Below are 23,980 nucleotides of genomic sequence, written 5' to 3' on the forward strand. Positions count from 1 at the left end.
TGGGCCAGAGCTAACCACAACAGGATGTATATATGTTTATCCCAGGCATATTTAAATTCAGTTACTGCGGGTTTACCAACCATGTCTGTTGAAAGTTTGTTCCAAGCATCTACTACTCTTTCAGTAAAATAATATTTTCTCACGTTGCTTCTGATTTCCCCCCCAGTTGACCTCAGATTGTGTCCCCTTGTTCTTCTGTTCACTTTCCTATTAAAACACTTCCCTCCTGGACCTTATTTAACCCTTTAACATATTTAAATGTTTCGATCATGTCCCCACTTTCCCTTCTGTCCTCCAGACTATGTCAAGGATTACCTGTATGTAGCACTTTTTAAACGTGATACACCTTTTTTCCTAAAAGGTGAACTGCGACTTTTTGGATAGTTGTGTCGTTCTCAGAAGAAATGTAGCTGCTTTAAGGAATTACACAAAAGGGGTGCAGGAATTCCCAAAGCACTATTTTGCTTTCAAATCTGAAATCCTGCATAAGGTTCTACCCAGAGATTCAAGTTCTGGCAGAAAATAGAGTGGAAGATAGTTGGTTGTCCTTGAATTGCCCCTTGGTGAATTATTAACAACTCTGTCTGGAATATAACCACCGTGACAACGAGCTACACCCTAACTAGCAATCAGAAGACATGATGAAATGCCTTAGTTTTACAATGCATAGACAGATTTAACCATGGTTTCAACTGCGAAGCGGTGACCATTCTAGACCTAAAATAAAACCCCCCAGTAGATAATTCCTGGAAGATGACATTCCGACAAATGAGCCATCCACAGGCACATAGAGTTAAACAACATCTACCATTTTTTTCAGAGTATAAGATGCACCTTAGTTTTTGGGGAGGAAAATAGAGAAAATATCTGTTTACCATTAATTCATCTGGCTCGTGTCCTTAGTCTGGTCAGCTTTACAATATTATTTTATCCCCTGGTTAAGGGCTTAATTTTTTTTTATTCTGAGAGAGTAACAATGAAAGATTTTAGTTATTTTTATTTATTTATTCATTTGTCCAATACACAATACATATGGGAGAGAATAGACATGAAGTAATATATATAAAGAAAATATATAAAAATAGAGGAGAAGATATATGAAAGGAAGAAAATATATATGAGATATGAGATAAAAGAAAGACAATTGGACAGGGGACGAAAGGCACGCTAGTGCACTTATGTACGCCCCTTACTGACCTCTTAGAAACATGGAGAGGTCAATCGTGGATAGTCTAAGGGAGTAATGTTGGGGGTTAGGGGTTGACACTATTGAGTCTGGTAATGAGTTCCACGCTTCAACAACTCGATTGTTAAAGTCATATTTTTTACAGTCAAGTTTGGAGCGGTTAAAATTAAGTTTGAATCTGTTGCGTGCTCTTGTGTCGTTGCGGTTGAAGCTGAAGTAGTCATTGACCGGTAGGACGTTGCAGCATACTTAAATCGTGTTTTAGGCGCTGTAGCTTTCTAGACCCAGGATTGTTAGTCTATTTTCGTAGGGTATTCTGTTTCGAGTGGAGGAGTGAAGGGCTCTTCTGGTGAAATATCTTTGGACGTTTTCAAGGGTGTTGATGTGCGAGATGTGGTATGGGTTCCAAACAGATGAGCTGTATTCAAGGATGGGTCTGGCAAAAGTTTTGTAGGCTCTTGTGAGTAGTGTGAGATTGCCGGAGCAGAAGCTACGTAGGATCAGGTTAACAACTCTAGAAGCCTTTTTGGCAATATTGTTGAAGTGGGCTTTAGCACTTAGATCTTGCAAGTTAGTAACAGCTGGGAACATCATTAGCACCAGGAAAGAAACAGTCTAAACAAGTAGAGCAATGGAAAACCCCCTACAAAGACAGGGTTTGGAATACATTCTTGGCAGAGAGTAACAATGAAAGAGCTTGCAAACCAGTAAGAGCTGGGAACATTGTTAGCTCCTGGTTATGGCTGGAAAGAAACATTCAGAGCAAGTTTGACCAATAGGGGAAAAAGCCTGCAAAGACTTAGGGCTTGGAAAACATTCTTTGCAGAGAGTAACAATGAAAGAGCCTGCAAGGTAAGAGCTGGGAAGATCGTTAGCAGCTAGTTAGGGCGGGGGGGGGGGGAAGCTACATTCAGAGTATAAGACGCACTCAAGTTATCAGCCTCTTTTAGGAAGGAAAAAGGTGCGTTTTATATGCCAAAAATACGGTACTTGTGTAATGAAACATCAGCAAGAAAACCATTAAGTTCCAAGGGCAGCGAAGATCTCACAGCTACAAATATTTTCTCATATCAACTGTAAGTGCCAATTGGAGGGAAGGGAGGTTTACTTCAAATTCTTTCCTTGAATTTTAATATTTTAAGGTTTTGTCCACAAGGAGAAAGATTCTTGCTGTATCCTAGGCTTTGCATTCAAATAAGGCTTTTTCAAACAAGTCCTACAACAAATTATGGCTTGGTTTACTATGTTAATAAGAGGGTGCTGATTAAAAGTGCATTGTGCTTAATTTAAGCCCAGCGATCATGGGGGCCCCATCCTTTGAATGAACTTTACCCCAAACTTTTCTGGCATATTTATATTTTGAGAATTTAATAGCTTTGCTCCTTTTTTTCTAATATTCTTTCAAAGAACTTTCATTATTGCCCCATCCCATTTGTGTTGTTCTATGCCTGTGGATACTGCATTTTAAAAAAATATGTTCATATTTCAAAAACTCCTATAAGGTAGAAAACGTGAGCAGAACATTATTTGCACGAATGTATTATGATGATGATTTTTGCTTTTAATCAATTTTTTAAACCAGAATCCATTCTTTCTTTAAAGCTTAAATTGAGATCCCAGAGTTATGAATTCTTGATAAGACACTGTTTTCTATGCCAGTTATTAATTTTAATTTTGGCTAGTATTTTAGAGGCTAAGTTCTGTTCTTATATAAGCTGTTTGCCATCTAGCAGGTACTGTTGCTAAGCTCAAGTTTCGCTAATATGGTTGGAAGCACAGTTCATTTCAACTGCTTTACTGTAATCAGTTTAGCTCAAAATTTTGAGCAATTAATACACAAATATGTGGCTTTGTCTCTACTTTACACGTAGTTTTTAAAAAAAGATATTTTATAACCAATCAGTAAACTGTATCCAGAACTGAAACCGTCAATGCAAGTTTCATTGATCTCTTTTATAAAGCCACCCATCTTAAAGTGCCACGTTTGGGAAACATTGCTCAAGAGAATCCAGGGTGTTAATTAAATATAAAATATTATCCGAATTACTTTGCTGCCATCTTCATTATTTACACTCTAAAGCAAGCTTGTAAAAGCAATTATTGCTGGTTTTTGTTTCACAGGTAGAGGGAAATAAAGCTTATACGGTAGATATTTTTTACCTTGTTAAAGAGTGTTGCGCTTTATCTTCAAGCAATGTTGTTCTCTCCATCTTTCATTCTCTCTGTTTTTTAAAAAATATTTTTTTTAGTTATATGCAATTAATTAATGACATATAGATGTGAGATGAATGAATATGATTGAAAAAAAGATATTATATTTTTAACGTTTTATTAATTCCATAAAGGCCATTGGTAATGCGAAAACAACCCGGAATGACAACAGCAGCCGTTTTGGGAAATACATCCAGATTGGCTTTGATAAAAGATATCGTATCATTGGTGCCAACATGAGGACGTACCTGCTTGAGAAATCAAGAGTCGTATTCCAGGTAAGAGTAAGAGAATATCTACAGAACCGCCTTCTGCCGCACGAATCCCAGCGACCGGTTAGGTCCCACAGAGTTGGCCTTCTCCAGGTCCCGTCGACAAAACAATGTTGTCTGGCGGGACCCAGGGGAAGAGCCTTCTCTGTGGCGGCCCCGACCCTCTGGAATCAATTCCCCCTAGAGATTAGGTTTGCCCCCACCCTCCTTGCCTTTTGCAAACTCCTTAAAACTCACCTCTGTCGTCAGGCATGGGGAAATTGATTCCCCTGGGCCGTTTCCACTCTATGTATGGTTTGTATGAGATGTATGATTGTTTTTATATTAATGGGTTTTAAATTGTTTTAATTTTGGATTTGTACTGTTTCTGTTGTTGTGAGCTACCCCGAGTCTTTGGAGAGAGGCAGCATACAAATCAATCAATCAAATGAACAAACAAACAAACAAACAAACAAACAAACAAACTGGACTTCCCTGATTGTTTTTTTCCCTGGGAAATATTTCGCTTCTCCTCGAAGATGCGTCTTCGCTTCTAAAGTTTCTTGGATGAGAAGCAAAACGTTTCAAGGGGTGGAGGACAAGAAAGTCCAATTGCCTTTTGAAAAGCATCAAGAAAGATAGTAAAATGGACCAAAACCCTCTTAACTGCTTAGGAAGTTAGGAAAATCTTGGGGTCAATTGCGGTTGTAAGTTGAGGACTCCAGGTATTTGTAATTTGTAACAATGTTTGAGCCTTGTGTTTCTATATTGATTTGATTTGATTTGATTTGATTTGATTTGATTTGATTTGATTTGATTTGATTTGATTTGACTTGACTTGATTTGAATGCCGCCCCTCTCCGAAGACTCGGGGTGGCTAACAACAATAAAGAAGACAATGTAAACAAATCTAATATTAAAAATAATCTAAAAAACCCCACTTTAAGAGACCAATCATACAAACAAGTATACCATGTATAAATTCTATAAGCCATGGGGAAGGGAAAAAATTTCAATTCCCCCATGCCTGACGACAGAGGTAGGTTTTAAGGAGCTTGCGAAAGGCAAGGAGGGTGGGGGCAACTCTGATATCTGGGGGGAGCTGGTTCCAGAGGGTCGCGGCCGCCACAGAGAAGTCTCTTCCCCTGGGTCCCGCCAAACGACATTGTTTAGTCGACAGGACCCGGAGAAGGCCAACTCTGTGGGACCTAACCGGTCGCTGGGATTCGTGCGTCCTCTATCATCTCTCATTTCTCCATTTGAGATTAAGGTTGCATACATAACCTCTCCATTTCGATCCTAATTAGAAGAGACACGCTGAGTCAGAAACTTAAGCAGGATCAGTTCTAGCTAGTTGATGGACAGGAAACCTCTAGAAAATCCCAGGCTATATTAGGTGTACAATCCGGAAAAAGCTTCATTTGAAAGGGGCTCCTATCCAGCCTCCGTTCTGCTATAAAGTGAAGTTAATCCCTCCTGCATTTTAACGACGGTGGTTTTAGACTTTCTCATTCTTTCATAACCGTAACCAGAACAGCCGCAGCTTGTTTGCCATTCATTTAATGCTCGTCTCCTCGTTTGATTAGATTAAAACTAGTTGTAGCTAATATTTCTTTCTTTTTTTAAAAAAAAAATCCATTCTTGCCTTGAAGAAATAGGTGTGAAATTTAGGGGGTGGGTGAGGGGGGAGAGGGGACGATTTTGTGGGAGGAACAGGTCCGTGCATGCGGTCACCTATTGCTCGCATGAGTGGGTCCCTGAGCTCCTCCCCCTTGATGCTCACACAAGTAGGGATGTGTGCAGTGGTGGGCTTCACTTACTATTGCTATGGCATAGAAATCCAATTAATAAAAATAATAAATAATAAAAAAAACTAATGTTGTTCCTCAGGCAGCTGATGAGCGAAACTATCACATTTTCTATCAGCTGTGTGCCTCTGCTGGTCTTCCAGAACTGAAGGATCTCTCATTATGTAAGTATGCTCTTTTACCCACAGTGTTTAGCCTCTGCAATAAACCCTTTTCTGGAAATAAGAGCCTGAGCTCAAGCATTTCTCCCCCTTAACTTAATTTTGTTGTTGTTTCTGTTCTAGTGGATGCCAAAGATTTTTTCTACACATCGTTAGGAGGAGACACCTCCCTTGAAGGAGTCGACGATGCGGAAGATTTTGAGAAAACAAAGCAAGCTTTCACCCTGCTTGGTAAGGTTTCAGGGGTGGGCTGCTGGGGGTTTGCAGGGTTTTGGGAGAACCTCCAGCTAAGATTTTATGCAGTTTGCAGAACCCTTAAATCCCACTTCTAGCTGGCCCTGGCCACCCCTCCCCTGCCAGGAGTCCCCATGTAGCCTATTTTGGATGTGGGTAAGTGCAGGGCAGGCATGGAGGCTCAGGAGGGCAAAAATGGGCCTACCAGGTGTTTGGAGCCTGGGAAGGCTGTTTTTGCCCAATTGGAGGCTCAAGCAAAGCCTCCGCAGCCCCAGGAGGTCAAAAAGCCCCTCCCTGTCATGGTGCAGGAGGTCAACTAGGCCACGCCAGAATTTTTACTGCCACACTGTGGGCGTGGCTTGTTTTGTGGGTGTGGCTTGATGGTCATGTGACCAGGTAGGAGTGACTTGCCAGCCATATGACCAGGTGGGAGTGGCTTGACATTCATGTGACCGGGGGGGTGGCTTAAAGTTCATGTGACTGGGTGGGAGTGGCTTACCAACCAAGATAAGTTTTCAAATAGGTGCTTTGACTCTTTTTTTTTAAAAGTGTTTTTAATAGGAAAGTGAACACAAGAACAAGGGGACACAATCTGAAGTTAGTTGGGGGAAAGATCAAAAGCAACATGAGAAAATATTATTTTACTGAAAGAGTAGTAGATCCTTGGAACAAACTTCCAGCAGACGTGGTTGATAAATCCACAGTAACTGAATTTAAACATGCCTGGGATAAACATATATCCATCCTAAGATAAAATACAGAAAATAGTATAAGGGCAGACTAGATGGACCATGAGGTCTTTTTCTGCCGTCAGTCTTCTATGTTTCTATGTTTTTCACTTGATTAAGTCACATTATTTGAACTGCCACAAAAAGGACAAATGATAGGCAACAATATTTGTTGAGGAACGCAGAAACATTTTAAGGTTTTGTACTGAACCCACAAAGTTCAATATGATAACAGATTAGGCAAGTAGCTCAATTTTCTTTAATTGCTATAAAAGTTCAGTTCTAGATGATGATTAAAATGATTAAAGCTTAATGTTTAAATTCAGTTACTGTGGATTTACCAACCACGTCGGCTGGAGGTTTGTTCCAAGCATCTACTACTCTTTTAGTAAAATAATATTTTCTCATGTTACTTCTAATCTTTCCCCCAACTAGCCTCAGATTGTGCCCCCTTGTTCTTGTGTTCACTTTCCTATTAAAAACAGTTCTCTCCTGAACCTTATTTAACCCTTTAACATATTTAAATGTTTTGAACATTATTATTATTATTATTATTATTATTATTATTATTATTATTATTTAGATTTGTATGCTGCCCCTCTCCATAGACTTGGGGCGGCTCACAGCAATGATAAAAACAACGTCCCCCCTTTCCCTTCTGTCCTCCAGACTATACAGATTGAGTTCATGAAGTCTTTCCTGATAAGTTTTATGCTTAAGACCTTCCACCATTTTTGTAGCCCGTCTTTGGACCTGTTCAATTGTATCAATCTTTTTTTGTAGGTGAGGTCTCCAGAACTGAGCACAGTATTCCAAATGTGGTCTCACCAGCACTCTATATAGCGGGATCACAATCTCCCTCTTCCTGCTTGTTATACCTCTAGCTATGCAGCCAAGCATTCTACTTTCTTTCCCTACCGCCTGACTGCACTGTTCTCCCATTTTGAGACTGTCAGAAATCACTACCCCTAAATCCTTCTCTTCTGAAGTTTTTGCTAACATAGAACTGCCAATACAATACCCAGATTGAGGATTCCTTTTGCCCAAGTGCATTATTTTACATGTGGAAACATGAAGACTGATAGTAATGGTAATGCAGCCTTAGTGAATAGTTTGACAGTGTTGAGAGAATTATTTTTTTAGCATAGTGATGGCGTTCGGGAAGAAAACTGTTCTTGTGTCTAGTTGTCTTGGTATGGAGTGCTCTATAACATTGTTTTGAGAGTAGGATTTGAACCAATTTATGTCCAGGATGCTAAACAGATACTAAACAGATACTAAACAAATAGTTGTAAGTTGAGGAATGATAAGAAGAAACATAGAAACATAGAAGATTGACGGCAGAAAAAGACGTCATGGTCCATCTAGTCTGCCCTTATACTAGTTCCCTTATTAGGATGGATATATGTTTATCCCAGGCATGTTTAAATTCAGTTACTGTGGATTTACCAACCACGTCGGCTGGAAGTTTGTTCCAAGAATCTACTACTCTTTTAGTAAAATAATATTTTCTCATGTTACTTCTAATCTTGTTGGTGAATGTGGGCATGTCACCCAAAATGTATAGGTTCCCCATCACCAATTTAAAAGAAGTTGTCTCCCTCCCCCAAAATTGTGGTGTTTATGGTGCAGGGATAGGAAATTGATGATGGTTCAGATTTTGCTGAAAATCCATCTTATTTATTTATTTTTTGATTTGATTTGATTTGATTTGTATGCCGCCCCTCTCCAAAGACTCGGGGCGGCTAACAACAATAAAGAAGACAATGTAACAAATCTAATATTAAAAACAATCTAAAAAAACCCAATTTAAGAGACCAATCATACATACAAGCATATCATGTATAAATTCTATAAGCCTAGGGGGAAGGGAAAAAATTTCAATTCCCCCATGTCTGACGACAGAGGTGGGTTTTAAGGAGGTTGCGAAAGGCAAGGAGGGTGGGGGCAACTCTGATATCTGGGGGGAGCTGGTTCCAGAGGGTCGGGGCCGCCACAGAGAAGGCTCTTCTCCTGGCTCCCGCCAAATGACATTGGTTAGTCGACGGGACCCGGAGAAGGCCAACTCTGTGGGACCTAACCCAGAACTGCCAATACAATTCCCAGATTAATAACCCAGATCTTCCAGTATCTCTCTCATCGTATGTCATATTTGCTGGGACTGCTGGCAAATTGTTGTTCAGGCCCTTGAAAAATTGGATATCAATCATGTTTTCCAGGAGTAAAGGAGTCCTATCAGATGACCATTTTTAAAATACTCGCTGCCGTCCTACACCTGGGAAATGTGGATTTTCGTTCTGAACGTGACGGAGAATCCTGCAGTATAACGGTATGTTTTTTTAGCGGGCACATAAGGTTCTTTTCTGTACATCAAAGGGCAAACCATCCTTAGATCTGTTTTTTGCTTAATCTTTGGATTAATGCAATGCACATCAAACAGAAGCAAGGCTTTGATTGTGTAAGACAACTGGAGCCTCTTAAAATTGCAAAGGCTTCTTTCAAGAGGGCAGGGAATTTTTGTGACGCCGCACATCTAATGTTATGCAAAGTCTTGATGTAATTATAGGAGTTCCCTCGAGACCTTTAGACTCTGGGATAGTTCTTTATTTCTCATTATACAGACCGAGCATGGAAGGAAAGAATCAATGGAATCAAAGTTTTTATAAGTCTTAATAAATCCTCCAGAGCAAAATGCTCATCCTTTCACTCAAACCACCCGTATTCTAACCAGATAAAATGTGATATAACCACTGAATAGAATAGATTTTTTGTTTTGGCCAAATGTGATTGGACACACAAGGAATTTGTCTGCATATGCGCAGAAGCCAAATCTTGTGCAGAAACATAGAAACATAGAAGTCTGGCGGCAGAAAAAGACCTCATGGTCCATCTAGTCTGCCCTTATACTATTTCCTGTATTTGATCTTACAATGGATATAGGTTTATCCCAGGCATGTTTAAATTCAGTTACTGTGGATTTATCTACCATGTCTGCTGGAAGTTTGTTCCAAGGATCTACTACTCTTTCAGTGAAATAATATTTTCTCACGTGGCTTTTGATCTTTCCCCCAACTAACTTCAGATTGTGTCCCCTTGTTCTTTTGTTCACTTTCCTATTAAAAACACTTCCCTCCTGAACCTTATTTAACCCTTTAACATATTTAAATGTTTCGATCATGTTCCCCCTTTTCCTTCTGTCCTCCAGACTATACAGATGGAGTTCATGAAGTCTTTCCTGATACGTTTTATGCTTAAGCCCTTCTACCATTCTTGTAGCCCGTCTTTGGACCTGTTCAATTTTGTCAATATCTTTTTGTAGGTGAGGTCTCCAGAACTGAACACAGTATTCCAAATGGGGTCTCACCAGCACTCTATATAGCGGGATCATAATCTCCCTCTTCCTGCTTGTTATACCTCTAGCTATGCAGCCAAGCATTCTACTTGCTTTCCCTAGTGCCTGACTGCACTGTTCACCCATTTTGAGACTGTCAGAAATCACTACCCCTAAATCCTTTTCTTCTGAAGTTTTTGCTAACACAGAACTGCCAATACAATAGTCAGATTGAGGATTCCTTTTCCCCAAGTGCATTATTTTACGTTTGGAAACATTAAACTGCAGTTTCCATTGCTTTGACCATTTATCTAGTAAAGCTAAATCATTTAACATATTACATGTGTGCATGTGCGCAAATCACTACCGGAGCGTAGCCCCTTGCCATTCCGGTAGTGGCCCATCACTGCCCTTTCCCCCAAAAAACAAAAAACAAAATGTTGATGAATGCACAGTGCTAGAAACTGTGCAGAAGTAAACAAAAAACAACCCCCCCCAAAACTGCACCCCAATATTTTTCCTCAATTTTTTTTTAAAAAAATGGCGGCCTCCACAGTATGGCACTGACAAATCTGGTTCTGTGACATCATCGTGACCTCACCAGCGGATTGCTACGGTTTCAGGCAAACCCGTTACAACCCACCTCTGCTTAAAGACCCCTTTTCATAATTACGACATTTGCAGGATCCTCGTGGTTATGTGATCAAAATTCAGATGCTTAGCAACGGGTTCATATGCATGATCTTTGCCCTGTCCCCCAAAGTCATGTGATCTTTGTTGATTGGTTGATTGAGTCATTCATTCTTTCATTCATTCAATTTTTATGCTGCCCTTCTCCTTAGACTCAGGGCGGCTTACAACAGGTTAGCAATCGCACTTCTTAACAGAGCCAGCGTATTGCCCCCACAATCCAAGCTTCTGACAAAATCAACGATTTTGATATGAGCCAGGGTGGCGCAGCAGGTAGAGTGCTGTACTGCAGGCCACTGAAGCTGACTATAGATCTGCAGGTCAGCAGTTCAAATCTCATCACCGGCTCAAGGTTGACTCAGCCTTCCATCCTTCCGAGGTGGGTAAAATGAGGACCCGGATTATGGGGGCAATACGCTGGCCCTGTTAAGAAGTGCAATTGCTAACCTGTTGTAAGCCACCCTGAGTCTAAGGAGAAGGGTGGCATAAAAATAGAATGAATGAATGAATGAATGAATAGATCAATAGATCAATAGATCAATAAAAGAGGAAGGTAGATTCCCTTAACATCCGTATGACTAACTTAACATCTGCCGTGATTCAATGGTGGCAAAAAGCATCTTAAAATGGGGCAAAACTCACTTAGCCAATGCCTCATTTAACAACAGAAACTCTCGGCTCAGTTTTAGTCTTAGGTCAAGGAGCACCTGCAAGGAAAAATGGAGTCGGGAGAGATCATGTTTTCATTTTATTTATTTATTATTTATTTATTTATTTATTGGATTTGTATGCCGCCCCTCTCCATAGACTCGGGGCGGCTAATAACAATGATAAAAAACAGCATGTAACAATCCAATAATAAAACAACTAAAAACCCTTATTATAAAACCAAACATACACACAAACATACCATGCATAACTTGTAATGGCCTAAGGGGAAGGAATATCTCAACTCCAACATGCCTGGCGGCATAAGTGAGTCTTGAGTAGTTTACGAAAGAAAGGGAAGGTGGGGGCAGTTCTAATCTCCGGGGGGAGTTTGTTCCAGAGGACCAGGGCCACCACAGAGAAGGCTCTTCCCCTGGGGCCCGCCAAACGACATTGTTTAGTCGACAGGACCTGGAGAAGGCCAACTCTGTGGGACCTTATCGGTCGCTGGGATTCGTGAGGTAGCAGGCGGTTCCGGCGGTATTCTGGTCCAAGGCCATTTTGACCAAGTGAAGGAAAAGAGCTTTTCGGTTTTTATATTGTTAAATAATCAAGGTCAGAATCCATTTCTCCTCTACGCTGTTGTACTTTAGTCAGAAACCACTCACTGATCTTTGCACAGCAGCTTCATAATTCTAACTTTGATGTAAAATCACAGGGGAATGCAAACTGGACTGTTGGACGTCCAGATTCTGGGGGAAAATATGTATCTAACCCGACACAAAAATGAGTGGCTTTCCATGCCACCCACCAGTGCTAATAATCTTTATTAAAGGCATCGGTTTTTGTAAGAAGAGGAATAAGATTCGCACCTTGCATGACATCTGTCAAGATTCTCTAAAATGGGCCAGAGAATTCCACCCCCTGTGATGCTCCTCATTTGGACCACATTAGTTGCTGCTATCTGCCGCACGAATCCCAGCAACCGGTTAGGTCCCACAGAGTTGGCCTTCTCCGGGTCCCGTCAACTAAACAATGTCGTCTGGTGGGACCCAGGGGAAGAGCCTTCTCTGTGGCGGCCCCGACCCTCTGGAACCAACTCCCCCCGGAGATTAGAATTGCCCCCACCCTCCTTGTCTTTCATAAACTTCTTAAACCCTACCTCTGCCGCCAGGCATGGGGGAACTGAGACATATCCCCCGGGCCTATACAGTTTATGCATGGTATGCTTGTGTGTATGTTTTCTTTTTAATAAGGGTTTTTAAATGACTTTTAATTATTAGATTTGTTATATATTGTGTTATTACTGTTGTGAGCCACCCCAGGTGTCTACGGAGAGGGGCGGCATACAAATCTAATTAATAATAATAATAATAATAATAATAATAATAATAATAATAATAATAATAATAATAATAAATAATTGATACAGGACAGGAAACTTCCAATTTTTTTCCAGCTAACAGATATTGTGCTTAAAAATTGGGTAAATGGCCTAGATATTAATGTACAGAACATTTATCTATTCTTAAGAATCAATGTATTTTTAAAATGTAGCCTATCTCATAGAGCAGAGATGGTGAACCTATGGCACAGATGTCACAGGTGGCACACAGAGCCGAGTCTGCGGAGAGGGGCGCATACAAATCTAAATAATAAATAAATAAATAAAATCTGCTGGCATGTGAGCCATTGCCCTAGCTCAGCTCCAACATGTGCCGGCCAGATGATTTTTGGCTTGCACAGAGGCTCTGGGAGGGCATTTTTGGCTTTCACAGAGCCTTCGGGGAGGGCGGCATGGAGGGCGTTTTTATCCTGCCCCTGGCTCAAGGAAAGCCTTTGGAGCCTGGGGAGGGCAAAACATGAGCCTACTGGGCCCACCAGAAGTTGGGAAACAGGCTATTTCCAGCCTCCAGAGGACCTCCGGGATGCGGGGGAAGCTATTTTTGCCCTCCCCAGGCATTGAATTATGGGTGTGGGCACTCATGCATGTGCAATAGCATGTGTGCATGCTCCTTTGGCACCCGAGGAAAAAAAGGTTTGCCATCACTGGCTTAGGGTATGTCTGGGGCTGGTTATAGTAGTAGCAATGTTCTTGTGAAGGAGTCCAATGCTTCATGAGTTGGATGTTGGTACCCTTGTCATTGCAAACTAAGAAAGTTGGAAACAGTAAATCCTTGGTGCTCTCTGAGCTCGGTGGTTTCCTTGAAGATTTTTCATTAGTGATGGGCGAACCCAACGGTGTTCGGGTTTGGCAAGTTCGGACGAACTTTACGCAAAATTTGGCTGAACCCAAAACGAACCCGAACCCGAATGGGGAATCCCACCAAGAGATTCCAGGGGTGGAGCTTTGACGTCACGTATACCGGCAGGTTGCTAAGGACGCCAAGGTGATCACTTCCTAGATTCCATGGAATTCAGGAAGTGATCACCTTGGCGTCCTTAGCAACCTGCCGGTGACGTCAAGGCTCCGCCCCTGGAATCTCTTCGTGCGAGGGATTCCCCAGCTCCTTCAAAGGGAGGTCTTCATATAAAAATAAACATTGTTATTTTTACATGAAAAGACTGCTCTTTGCTTGCAGCGCCCCTGCGGCGTCCTTTTTCGTAAAAATAACAATGTTTATTTTTACATGAAGACCTCCCTTTGAAGGAGCTGGGGAATCCCTCCCATAAAGAGATTCCAGGGGCGGAGCCTTGACGTCACCGGCAGGTTGCTAATGACGCCAAGGTGATCACTTCCTGGATTCCATGGAATCCCAGAAGTGATCACCATGGCATCCTTAGCAACCTGCCGGTGACGTCAAAGCTCCGAACAACACCACCCCGAAATTTGCCCGAAGTTTCAAAAAATTTTGGGTTCGTGTTCGGCATACCGAACACCGCAAAATTCGGTACGGACCCGAATTGTGCGAGTTCGGTTCGCCCATCACTGTTTTTCATTACTCAGACTAGATAATGTCAACAGTGCCATTGGGTAGTTTGGGTAATGAAACATCTGCAAGGAAACATCCAAGCTCAGAAAGGAGCACCAAGGATCCCTTCAGTTACAAATATCCTTCTTTACTGAAATAGCAATACTGTAGCATTTAAACTTATATACCACTTTACCGCCCTCCCTAAGCGGTTTTCAGAGTCAGCCTGTTGCCCCCCAAAACCTGGGTTCTCATATTACAAACCTCAGAAGGATGGAAGGTTGAGTCAACCTTGAGCTGGTGAGAATCGAACTGCACACAATCAGCAGAATTAGCCTGCAGTGCTACATTCTAACCATTGCACCACCATGGCTGTTTCCTGGTACAGTGGTACCTCTACTTACGAACTTAATTGGGGTTTTTTAAACCTTTAAATATTTTAATTAATTGAATTATTTATGATTTGTTTTACACTTGTTGTGAGCCGCCCCGAGTCTTCGGAGAGGGGCGGCATACAAATCCAAATAATAAATAAATAAATAATAAATAATTCGTTCCGTGACCAGGTTCTTAAGTAGAAAAGTTTGTAAGAAGAAACAACTTTTCCCATAGGAATCAATGTAAAAGCAAATACAGTGATCCCTCGAGTATCGCGAGGGTTACGTTCCAAGACCCCTCGCGATACTCGATTTTTCGCGATATAGTGGTGTGGAAGTAAAAACACCATCTGCGCATGCGCGCCACTTTTCCATGGTGTTTTTACTTCCGCTACATACAGCTCGCCGCCCCGCCCGCCGCTTGTCCGCCGCCTGCCCGCCGGCCGCTTGTCCGCCCGCCACTTGTCCACCCGCTGCTTGTCCACCACCTGCCCGCCCGCCGCTTGTCCGCCGCCCGCCCGCCGCTTGTCCGCCCGCCGCTTGTCCGCCGCCCCGCCGCCGCCCGCCGCTACCGCCCCCTCTCACCGCCGAGTCCTCCTGCAGCAGCGCTGGCGGCCACCGTTCACCGTAAGCACCCACCCGCCCGCCACTCGTCCGCCCACCCGCTCGCCCACTACCGCCCCTCTCACTGCCGAGTCCTCCTGCAGCAGCGCTGGTGGCCACCGTTCCCTGTAAGCACCCACCCGCCCGCCACTCGCCCCGCCCGCCCCGCTCACTCGCCGCTACCGCCCCTCTCACCGCCAAGTCCAGCGCTGGCGGCCACCGTCCCCCGTAGGCACCCGCCCGCCCGCCGCCCCCCCCCCCGAAAGAGATGAGAGAGGGAGGAAGAGAGTGTGAGAGAGGAAGAAAGAGAGAGAGAAGAATGGAAGGAAGAGAGAGAGAAATGATAGAAAAAAAGACATCATTGGGTGAGAAAAACCATGGTACAGTATAGCAAAAAAACCGGGGAGTATTTTTAATTTATTATTTTTTGAAAAATCGCAATATAGCGTTTCGCGAAGATCGAGATCGCGAAAATCGAGGGATCACTGTAATGCGCGTGATTGGGGAAACCACAGGGAGGGTGGAGGCCCTGTTTCCTCCCAGGAGATTCCTAGAGAGGCCCCAAGGAGGCTTCTCCCCGCCTTTTCCGCCCCTGTTTCCTCCCAGGAGATTCCTAGAGAGGCCCCAAGGAGGCTTCTCCCCGCCTTTTCCGCCCCTGTTTCCTCCCAGGAGATTCCTAGAGAGGACCCACGGAGGCTTCTCCACGCCTTTTCCGACCCTGTTTCCTCCCAGGAGATTCCTAGAGAGGACCCATGGAGGCTTCTCCCCGCCTTTTTCGACTCTGTTTCCTCCCAGGAGATTCCTAGAGAGGACCCATGGAGGCTTCTCCCCGCCTTTTCCGACCCTGTTTCCTCCCAGGAGATTCCTAGAGAGGCCCCGCGGAGGCTTCTCTCTGCCTTTTCCAGTTACAGTTTCAGAGGCTCCGGTTTGTAAGCGGAAAATGGTTCTTAAGTAGAGGCAAAAAAAATCTTGAACACCCGGTTCTTATCTAGCGAAGTTCGTAAGTAGAGGTGTTCTGTAGTTGGAAACAGCAGTCCAAGAAGGCACCCTTGAGTACACCACCAAATAATAATAATAATAATAATGAATTTATTGTCATTGTCAAAACAACGAATTGTCATTGGCAACGAAAGTCGTGTGACACCCAGAGACCAGTCCCACCATACATAAAATTAGAATAGGTAAATTTAAAAATAGAATTAAAAAAATAGAATAAAATGTCCCACCCACTACAAATTCCCCACCCTGAACCACTCAACCATCTTACATGACAAACCGAGTAATATTGTCCAACAGTTCAATGATGGTGACCCTTTAGTTCGTTGTTAAGTGTGAGTATAGCTCTGGGATAAAAACTATTCAGGAAACGTGTGGTCCGAGTTCTAGTTGTTCTGTATCTTCTGCCAGAAGGCAACAGTTCAAAAAGATTGTAAGCAGGATGAGAAGAGTCTTTGAGAATGGTATGCACCTTCCTAGAACAGCGAGATGTGAGGGTGTCATCCAGGGCAGGTAGCTGGAGCCCAATGATGTTCTGGGCAGTTTTAATAATTCTCTGTAGAGCTTTTTTGTTCGCTACAGAGCTGCTCCCATACCAAGCTAGAATGCCGTATGTCAAGACACTCTCAATGGTGCTGCGATAGTATTTATTTATTTATTTATTTATTTATTTATTTATTTATTTATTTATTTATTTAGTTAGTTAGTTAGTTAGTTAGTTAGTTAGTTAGTTAGTTAGTTAGTCCAATACACAATGAGGGTTTTAGTGGGTATATATCTATATACACATAATAAAATACATGATGAAGGTTATAGAGGAGATACTCATAGTAAAATATATCTAAGAAATAATAGAAAAGAAGATAAAGTAATAGAACATATCAATGAAAGAATAGAAGAAGAGATATAGGAATAGAAGAAAGGTATAGGAGATATAGGAGAGCAATAGGACAGGGGACGGAAGGCACTCTAGTGCACTTGTACTCGCCCCTTACTGACCTCTTAGGAATCTGGATAGGTCAACCGTAGATAATCTAAGGGTAAAGTGTTGGGGGTTTGGGGATGACACTATGGAGTCCGGTAATGAGTTCCACGCTTCGACAACTCGGTTACTGAAGTCATATTTTTTACAGTCAAGTTTGGAGCGGTTAATATTAAGTTTAAATCTGTTGTGTGCTCTTGTATTGTTGTGGTTGAAGCTGAAGTAGTCGCCAACAGGCAAGACATTGCAGCATATGATCTTTGGGGCAATACTTAGATCTTGTTTAAGGCGTCTTAGTTCTAAACTTTCTAGGCCCAGGATTGAAAGTCTAGGACAACAGTAGATGCTGAGGTTTCTATCCGGCCCCATTCGTGAATTAGAAGGTTGCCTGGATTTTTTTTTATTTTTAATTTTTGCCTTCTGGCGACATCACTGTCTGCTTTGCTGAATCGGATGTCTTTTCTTTATATCCTATAGAACGAAGATGAGCACCTGCATCATTTTTGCAGATTGCTGGGGCTGGAGCACAGCCAGATGGAACACTGGCTTTGCCATCGAAAACTGGTCACCACTTCGGAAACCTACACCAAGAATATGTCCCTCCAACAAGCGGTCAATGCCAGGAATGCGCTAGCCAAGCACATCTACGCCCAGCTGTTCAACTGGATTGTGCAGCACATCAACAAGGCCTTGCACACAACGGTCAAGCAGCATTCCTTTATAGGCGTGCTGGATATTTATGGGTGAGCAACCATCTTTTGGGGCTCCTGTCCCTTTTGCTTGCTACGGTCAACGCTGTTCTGTCGGGCTCTCTGGTAGAATCCTCCCAAAAATTCACAGGTACAAATTTCAGACACACACACGTTTGAAAATTCAAAACAATGTTCTTTATAATGAAAATTCACTTAAACTAAGCCCTCTTTTGGTATAGCAAAGAGCACTCGTCTCCAAACAAACTGGTAATTTGTACAATTCCCTTATCAGTTCTGTGATACTTAGCTTGCAGCTGTGAGGCAATTCACAGTCCTTCTTCTTTCCCAAAGTGAAACACACTTTGCTCTGGTTTAGTTTCAAAGCGGGGAAAAATCAGCACACACAAAAAGTCAAAGTCAGTAAAGCAGTCACGAAACACAAAGATCAGATAATCCTCCACAATGGCCAAACCCACAGGCTGCTATTTATAGCAGCCTCACTAATGACCACAGCCCCACCCCACCACAGGTGGCCTTATTTTCTTTGATAATAATCTCTCAGTTGTTGTTGCCTATGCATCGCTCTCCGCATGCGTGGCTATATCATTAACTCTTGTTCTGAATACAAGGAGGAGCTAGATAATTGATCTCCTTCTGAGCTGTCTGCCACTCTCTTCCTCCCTGTCACTCATGTCTTCTTGGTCAGAGGAGCCTTCATCAGCAGATTCCACCGGGAGCAAAACAGGCCTGTAGCATGTGAATGTCTCCCCCACATCCACAGTCCTTGGGGCAGGAGCTGGGCCAGAGCTAACCACAACAAACGCTGGCATTCCTCTGTAGTTCTTGCATCTTCTCTTGGGAGTGGGATTTAGTAATTCAATTCAATTCAATTTATTAGACTTGTATGCCGCCCCTCTCTGAGGACCTGGAGTGGCTCACAACATGAAATACAAACAATATGTATACCACTCTAATAGTTAAAAACAGTAACTAAAATCCCATTATGTAAATAAACAGTCCATCCATACATAACATTTAACGGTCAGAGAAAGAGGGGGCATGATCTAGCTGCCCCATTCCTGGCGACATAGTTGGGTCTTAAGTGTCTGGCGGAAGGCGAGGAAGGTGGGGGCAGTACGAATCTCCGGAGGGAGCTGATTCCAGAAGGCCGGAGCCACCACGGAGAAGGCACTTCCCCTAGGTCCCGCCAGCTGACCTTGTTTGGTTGACAGGACCTGGAGAAGGCCACTACTGTGGGATCTTATCGGTTGCTGGGATTTATGCAGCAAAATGCGGTCCTGTAATTAAATTTTACTTTGAGATTGTAGAGCAAGTTGTAGGGAGGAGTCTCGCATACTAGCATCCAAATCAGTTTGTGGGTGTGTTGCTTTTTATTTACTTATTTATCTATTCGACTTCTATGCCGCCCAATCCTGAAGAACTCAGGGTGGTTTACAACAATATTAAAAAAAGTACAGTTGCCAATAAAAAGAAGTCAAATATAAATTAAAACAATAACCTCAGTTAAAACCCACAACTCAGCAATCCAAGCAAAACATACACATCATTCAATACAAAGATGTACAATTCATGGCCCCCAGGCCTGCTAGCAAAGCCAGGTCTTTGTAGCCTTTTGGAAGGCCAGCAGGGTGGAGCGGTACAGATATTGGGGGTAATTGGTTCCATAAAGTCGGGGCGGCCACAGAGAAGGCCCTCCTCCGTGGCCATGCCAACCTGCATTGCATAGTTGATGGGACCCGGAGAAGGCCAGTCCTGTGTGATCTTATTGGTCTCTGGAAGACCAAGTTGTAGGGAAGAGTCTTGCATGATGGCATCAAAATCATTGTGATTTGATTTGATTTGATTGGATTGGATTTGATTGGATTGGATTGGATTGGATTGGGTTTGATTTGATTTGATTTGATTTCCGCCCCTCTCCAATGACTCGGAGCAGCTTCCAAAAAACAGTACAATCTTCAAATCCAATATTAAAACACATTAAGAAACTCTTATTAAAAACAATCACACAACTCAACAAACCATACATAGAGTGGACAGCCAGGGGAATCAATTTCCCCATGCCTGGCGACATAGGTTGGTTTTCAGGAGTTTGCAGAAGGCAAGGAGGGTGAGGGCAGTCCTAATCTCCAGGGGGGAAGCTGATTCCTGAGGGCCGGGGCCACCACAGAGAAGGCTCTTCCCCTGGTTCCCGCCAAGCGCCATTGTTTTGTCAACGGAATCTGGAGAAGGACGACTCTGTGGACCCGGAGATTAGAATTGCCCCCACTCTCCCTGTCTTTCGTAAACTACTCAAGACTCATTTATACCGCCAGGCATGGGGGAGTTGAGATATTCCTTCCCCCTAGGCCATTACAAGTTATGCATGGTATGTTTGTGTGTATGTTTGGTTTTATAATAAGGGTTTTTAGTTGTTTTATTAATTGGATTGTCACATGCTGTTTTTATTATTGTTGTTAGCCGCCCCGAGTCTACGGAGAGGGGTGGCATACAAATCCAATAAATTATTATTATTATTATTATTATTATTATTATTATTATTATCATCATCATCATCATCATCTAATCGGCTCGCTGGGATTCGTGCGGTCAGAAGGCAGTCTCGAAGGTATTCTGGTCCGATGCCATGTAGTTTGTGGTTGTGTTGCTTTTTGTCAGATTCTGGAAAGCCCAGCTGCAGCAGGCTGACTCCCGAGATGGTTAAGTGTTTCTCTGTGTGTAATAAGTTTTGCTGTGATCATAGAGACTGCTCTATCCCTCTCGTGTGTGGGGAAAAGGGTCTGTCCTGTCTCCAGTGTTAGAAGTATGTGAGTGTGAGCTAGTTGATTTTTGGCTGGCACGGAGGCTCTGTAAGGGCGTTTTTGGCTTTTAGAGAGCCTCCGGGAGGATGGGAGAGGGGTTTTTTTACCCTTCCCCGGCTCCAGGGAAGCCTGTAGAGCCTGGCCAGGGTGAAAGACAAACCTACTGGGCCCACCAGATGTTGAGGAGCAGGCTGTTTTTGGCCTCCAGAAGGGCCTCCAGGGCGTCAGCTAGAGGTATAACAAGCAGGAAGAGGGAGATTATGATCCCGCTATATAGAATGCTGGTGAGACCACATTTGGAATACTGTGTTCAGTTCTGGAGACCTCACCTACAAAAAGATATTGACAAAATTGAACGGGTCCAAAGACGGGCTACAAGAATGGTGGAAGGTCTTAAGCATAAAACGTATCAGGAAAGACTTAATGAACTCAATGTGTATAGTCTGGAGGACAGAAGGAAAAGGGGGGACATGATCGAAACATTTAAATATGTTAAAGGGTTAAATAAGGTCCAGGAGGGAAGTGTTTTTAATAGGAAAGTGAACACAAGAACAAGGGGACACAATCTGAAGTTAGTTGGGGGAAAGATCAAAAGCAACATGAGAAAATATTATTTTACTGAAAGAGTAGTAGATCCTTGGAACAAACTTCCAGCAGACGTTGTAGATAAATCCACAGTAACTGAATTTAAACATGCCTGGGATAAACATATATCCATCCTAAGATAAAATACAGAAAATAGTATAAGGGCAGACTAGATGGACCAGGAGGTCTTTTTCTGCCGTCAGACTTCTATGTTTCTATGTTTCTATGTCAGTGAGGTTGTTTTCTCCCTCTCTAGGTATGAGTGTGGGCACTCGTGAATGTACAATAGCACAAGTGCACGCTTTTTAGGCACCCAAGGGAAAAAAAGGTTCGCCGTTACTGTTGTAGAGAATTCCCCTTGCCCTTCTCTAACAGCATGACCTACAAACATTTGTTTGTGCCGTTCAATAGGGTGATAGCTTGTATTTTGTTTGCCGAGATCCAAATTTAAGGGGACAGTGTGATTCTTTCAGATGAGTGACTTTGGGAAGCGTTAAATCAGACTCCCTGCATGTTTCGGTATTAGATTTCACGCAGCGGCGGGAAGCAATTGAATTCCTATTTTATTTGACAGGAGATAGCAATCCGATCCATTAAAGCAAAGCCCAAAATCAAAGTCGTGGTTGAAAAGAATGCAAGGCGAGGGAATTAAACTGTATCTCGAGAAAGGCATTGTGTTACTCGACTTCAAAACAGGAGATTGGGTTTCCATTACAGCAACATGTTTGGAAACCATAAAATTTAAATGGTATTATCTTAAACTTTCGTTTTCCTCGATTGGTTTCAGTTAAGCTGTTAGACTTGACAACAAGGGAGCACTTATTCTGATAAAATTGAAAAAAAGGTGGAGGAGGTTTTGAGCGAACGTGTCTGGGCTATATACGAATTTGGCGTTCCATGTGAATCTTCTTAAAATGTCAGCGCAAAGCTATTTTAAACCTTTTATCTATAGGGCCTAATGAAAGCAGTCTGGTACTTACGCTTTTGTCGTCCCGATAATCTTTCCTAGATGAATAGAAAGACTCTCATTTTCTTTCCCCTGTTCATTCTTCAACGTTTGTTTTGGATCCAGAGGTTTTATTTCTCTATAGATCTCGCTCGGGATTTTGTCAGACCAAAAATAATAAACTGTTCAAACTTGTCTCGTAAGATATTTTAATATTGTTGTACAGCTGCCTTCAAATTCTCTCCATCTTTCTCCCCCCCCTCCCTCCCCCATTCTCCCCCTCTTGGCCTCTTCCCCTCCCTCTTTCTGTCTTCTTCTCCCTCCCTCTCTCTCTGTCGCCCTCCCTCTTGTCTCCTTCCCTTCCTCTCCTTCCCTCTCTCTCCCCCTCTCCCTCCCACACTATCCCCCACCTGCCCTCTCCCCTTCCCCCTCTCTCTCCCTTCCTTCCTCCTTGTCTCCTCCTCTCCCTCCCTTCCCCTCCCTCCCCTCCTGCCCTCTCCCCCTCCCTCTCTCTGTTTCCCTCTCCCTCTCTCTGTCTACCTCTCTCCCTCCTCCTCCCTCTCTCCTTTCTCCTTTTCTCCCTCCCCTTCCCTCACCCTCCTGCCCTCTCCCCCTCCCTCTCTGTCTCTCCATTCTTCCTCCCTCTCTCCCTTCTCCCCCTTCCTCCTGTCCTCTCCCCCTCCCTCTCTCTGTCTCCCCCTCCCCCTCTCTGTCTCCCTCCCTTCCTTCTCTTCCCCCTCTCCCTTATTCTCCTTGTCTCCCTCCCCTTCACTCCCCCTTCTGCCGTCTCTCCCTCCCTCTCTGTCTCCTTTCCTTCCTCTCTCCTCCCTCTCTCACTTCCTCTTCTTGTCTTCCCCCTTCCCTCTCCCACCTGCCCTCCCCTCCTCCCTCTCTCTGTCTCCCCCTCCCTCCCTCCTTCCTCCCCCTCCCCCTCCTGCCCTCTCCTCCTCCATCTCTCTGTCTCCCTCTCTCCTCCTCTCCCTCCCTTCCCTTCACTCAAGAATCCGTTGCAAATAGTTCGTTCTTGACTTGGGTTTCCTATGGTAAAAATGTTAGAAGGTTGAGAAGCACGTAAACATTTCCCCAGATTCCTTGTTACTGTTCTTTGTGTCATGGTGAGAAATTTAAAAGTATGGTTCCTACGACCCAGAGACTGGGTTGGAGTTCTACCCATTGAAATTTGGAAAATAGGATCGGTCTCTAGGACAGCAATTTGGTGGTCTATTGGCTTTGGGGATCATTGCTGGCGGGGTGGGAGGGGGAGAGGTTTCATATGAGCGGTGGGCAAGAATGGGCGTACTTCCATTTGCATGAGTGGTGGGTACGCATGTTGTTTGAACAAATGGAGATGTTGTGCATGCACACATTCATCCACTGCTCGCCCGGTGCAATTTTGGATGGGCCACAGCCCGGTACTATCTGCGGCCCAGGGGTGAGTAGGGGTTGGGGCTCCCTGCTCTAGGAGACAGTGAGTGATAGAACTGATGGAGCTGTTAACCTAAACCAGTGATGGCGAACCATTTTGGGTTCACGTGCCTCAAACTATGTGTGTGTGTGTGTGTTGGCTAGCATGCACGCATGTGACCCCACCCATTCCCTCCCCACCACATGTATACAACCCCATACTGCCCCCTGTGCATGCACACAACCCTCCCCCATGTGCATGCCATGTGTAAGCTCACTGAAGCCTTGGATGGTGAAAAAATGGCACAATGGGCAAACCGGAAGTTTGATAAAACAGACTTCCGGTTTGCCCATTATGCTGTTTTTAGCACTCCGGGGTTTCAGGAAGTCTCTGGAGTGTGAAAAACAGCACAACA

General features: G+C 43.5%; 1 protein-coding gene across 5 annotated transcripts in view; it reads left to right on the top strand.

Annotated features, from left to right (window-relative positions):
• The window catches only part of MYO5B (myosin VB), a 345,830-nt gene that overhangs the window by 149,734 nt on the left and 172,116 nt on the right, over positions 1-23,980 (top strand). For all 5 annotated transcript variants that reach the window (XM_070743570.1, XM_070743569.1, XM_070743567.1 and 2 more), the window contains exons 6-10: positions 3,532-3,675; positions 5,539-5,620; positions 5,741-5,848; positions 8,799-8,908; positions 17,596-17,861. In XM_070743570.1, coding sequence (XP_070599671.1) covers positions 3,532-3,675; positions 5,539-5,620; positions 5,741-5,848; positions 8,799-8,908; positions 17,596-17,861 — 710 coding nt within the window. The remainder of the gene's footprint in view (positions 1-3,531; positions 3,676-5,538; positions 5,621-5,740; positions 5,849-8,798; positions 8,909-17,595; positions 17,862-23,980) is intronic.

Source organism: Erythrolamprus reginae, chromosome 2 (assembly GCF_031021105.1).
Source record: "Erythrolamprus reginae isolate rEryReg1 chromosome 2, rEryReg1.hap1, whole genome shotgun sequence".
In the NCBI taxonomy this organism is placed as follows: Eukaryota; Metazoa; Chordata; class Lepidosauria; order Squamata; family Dipsadidae; genus Erythrolamprus; species Erythrolamprus reginae.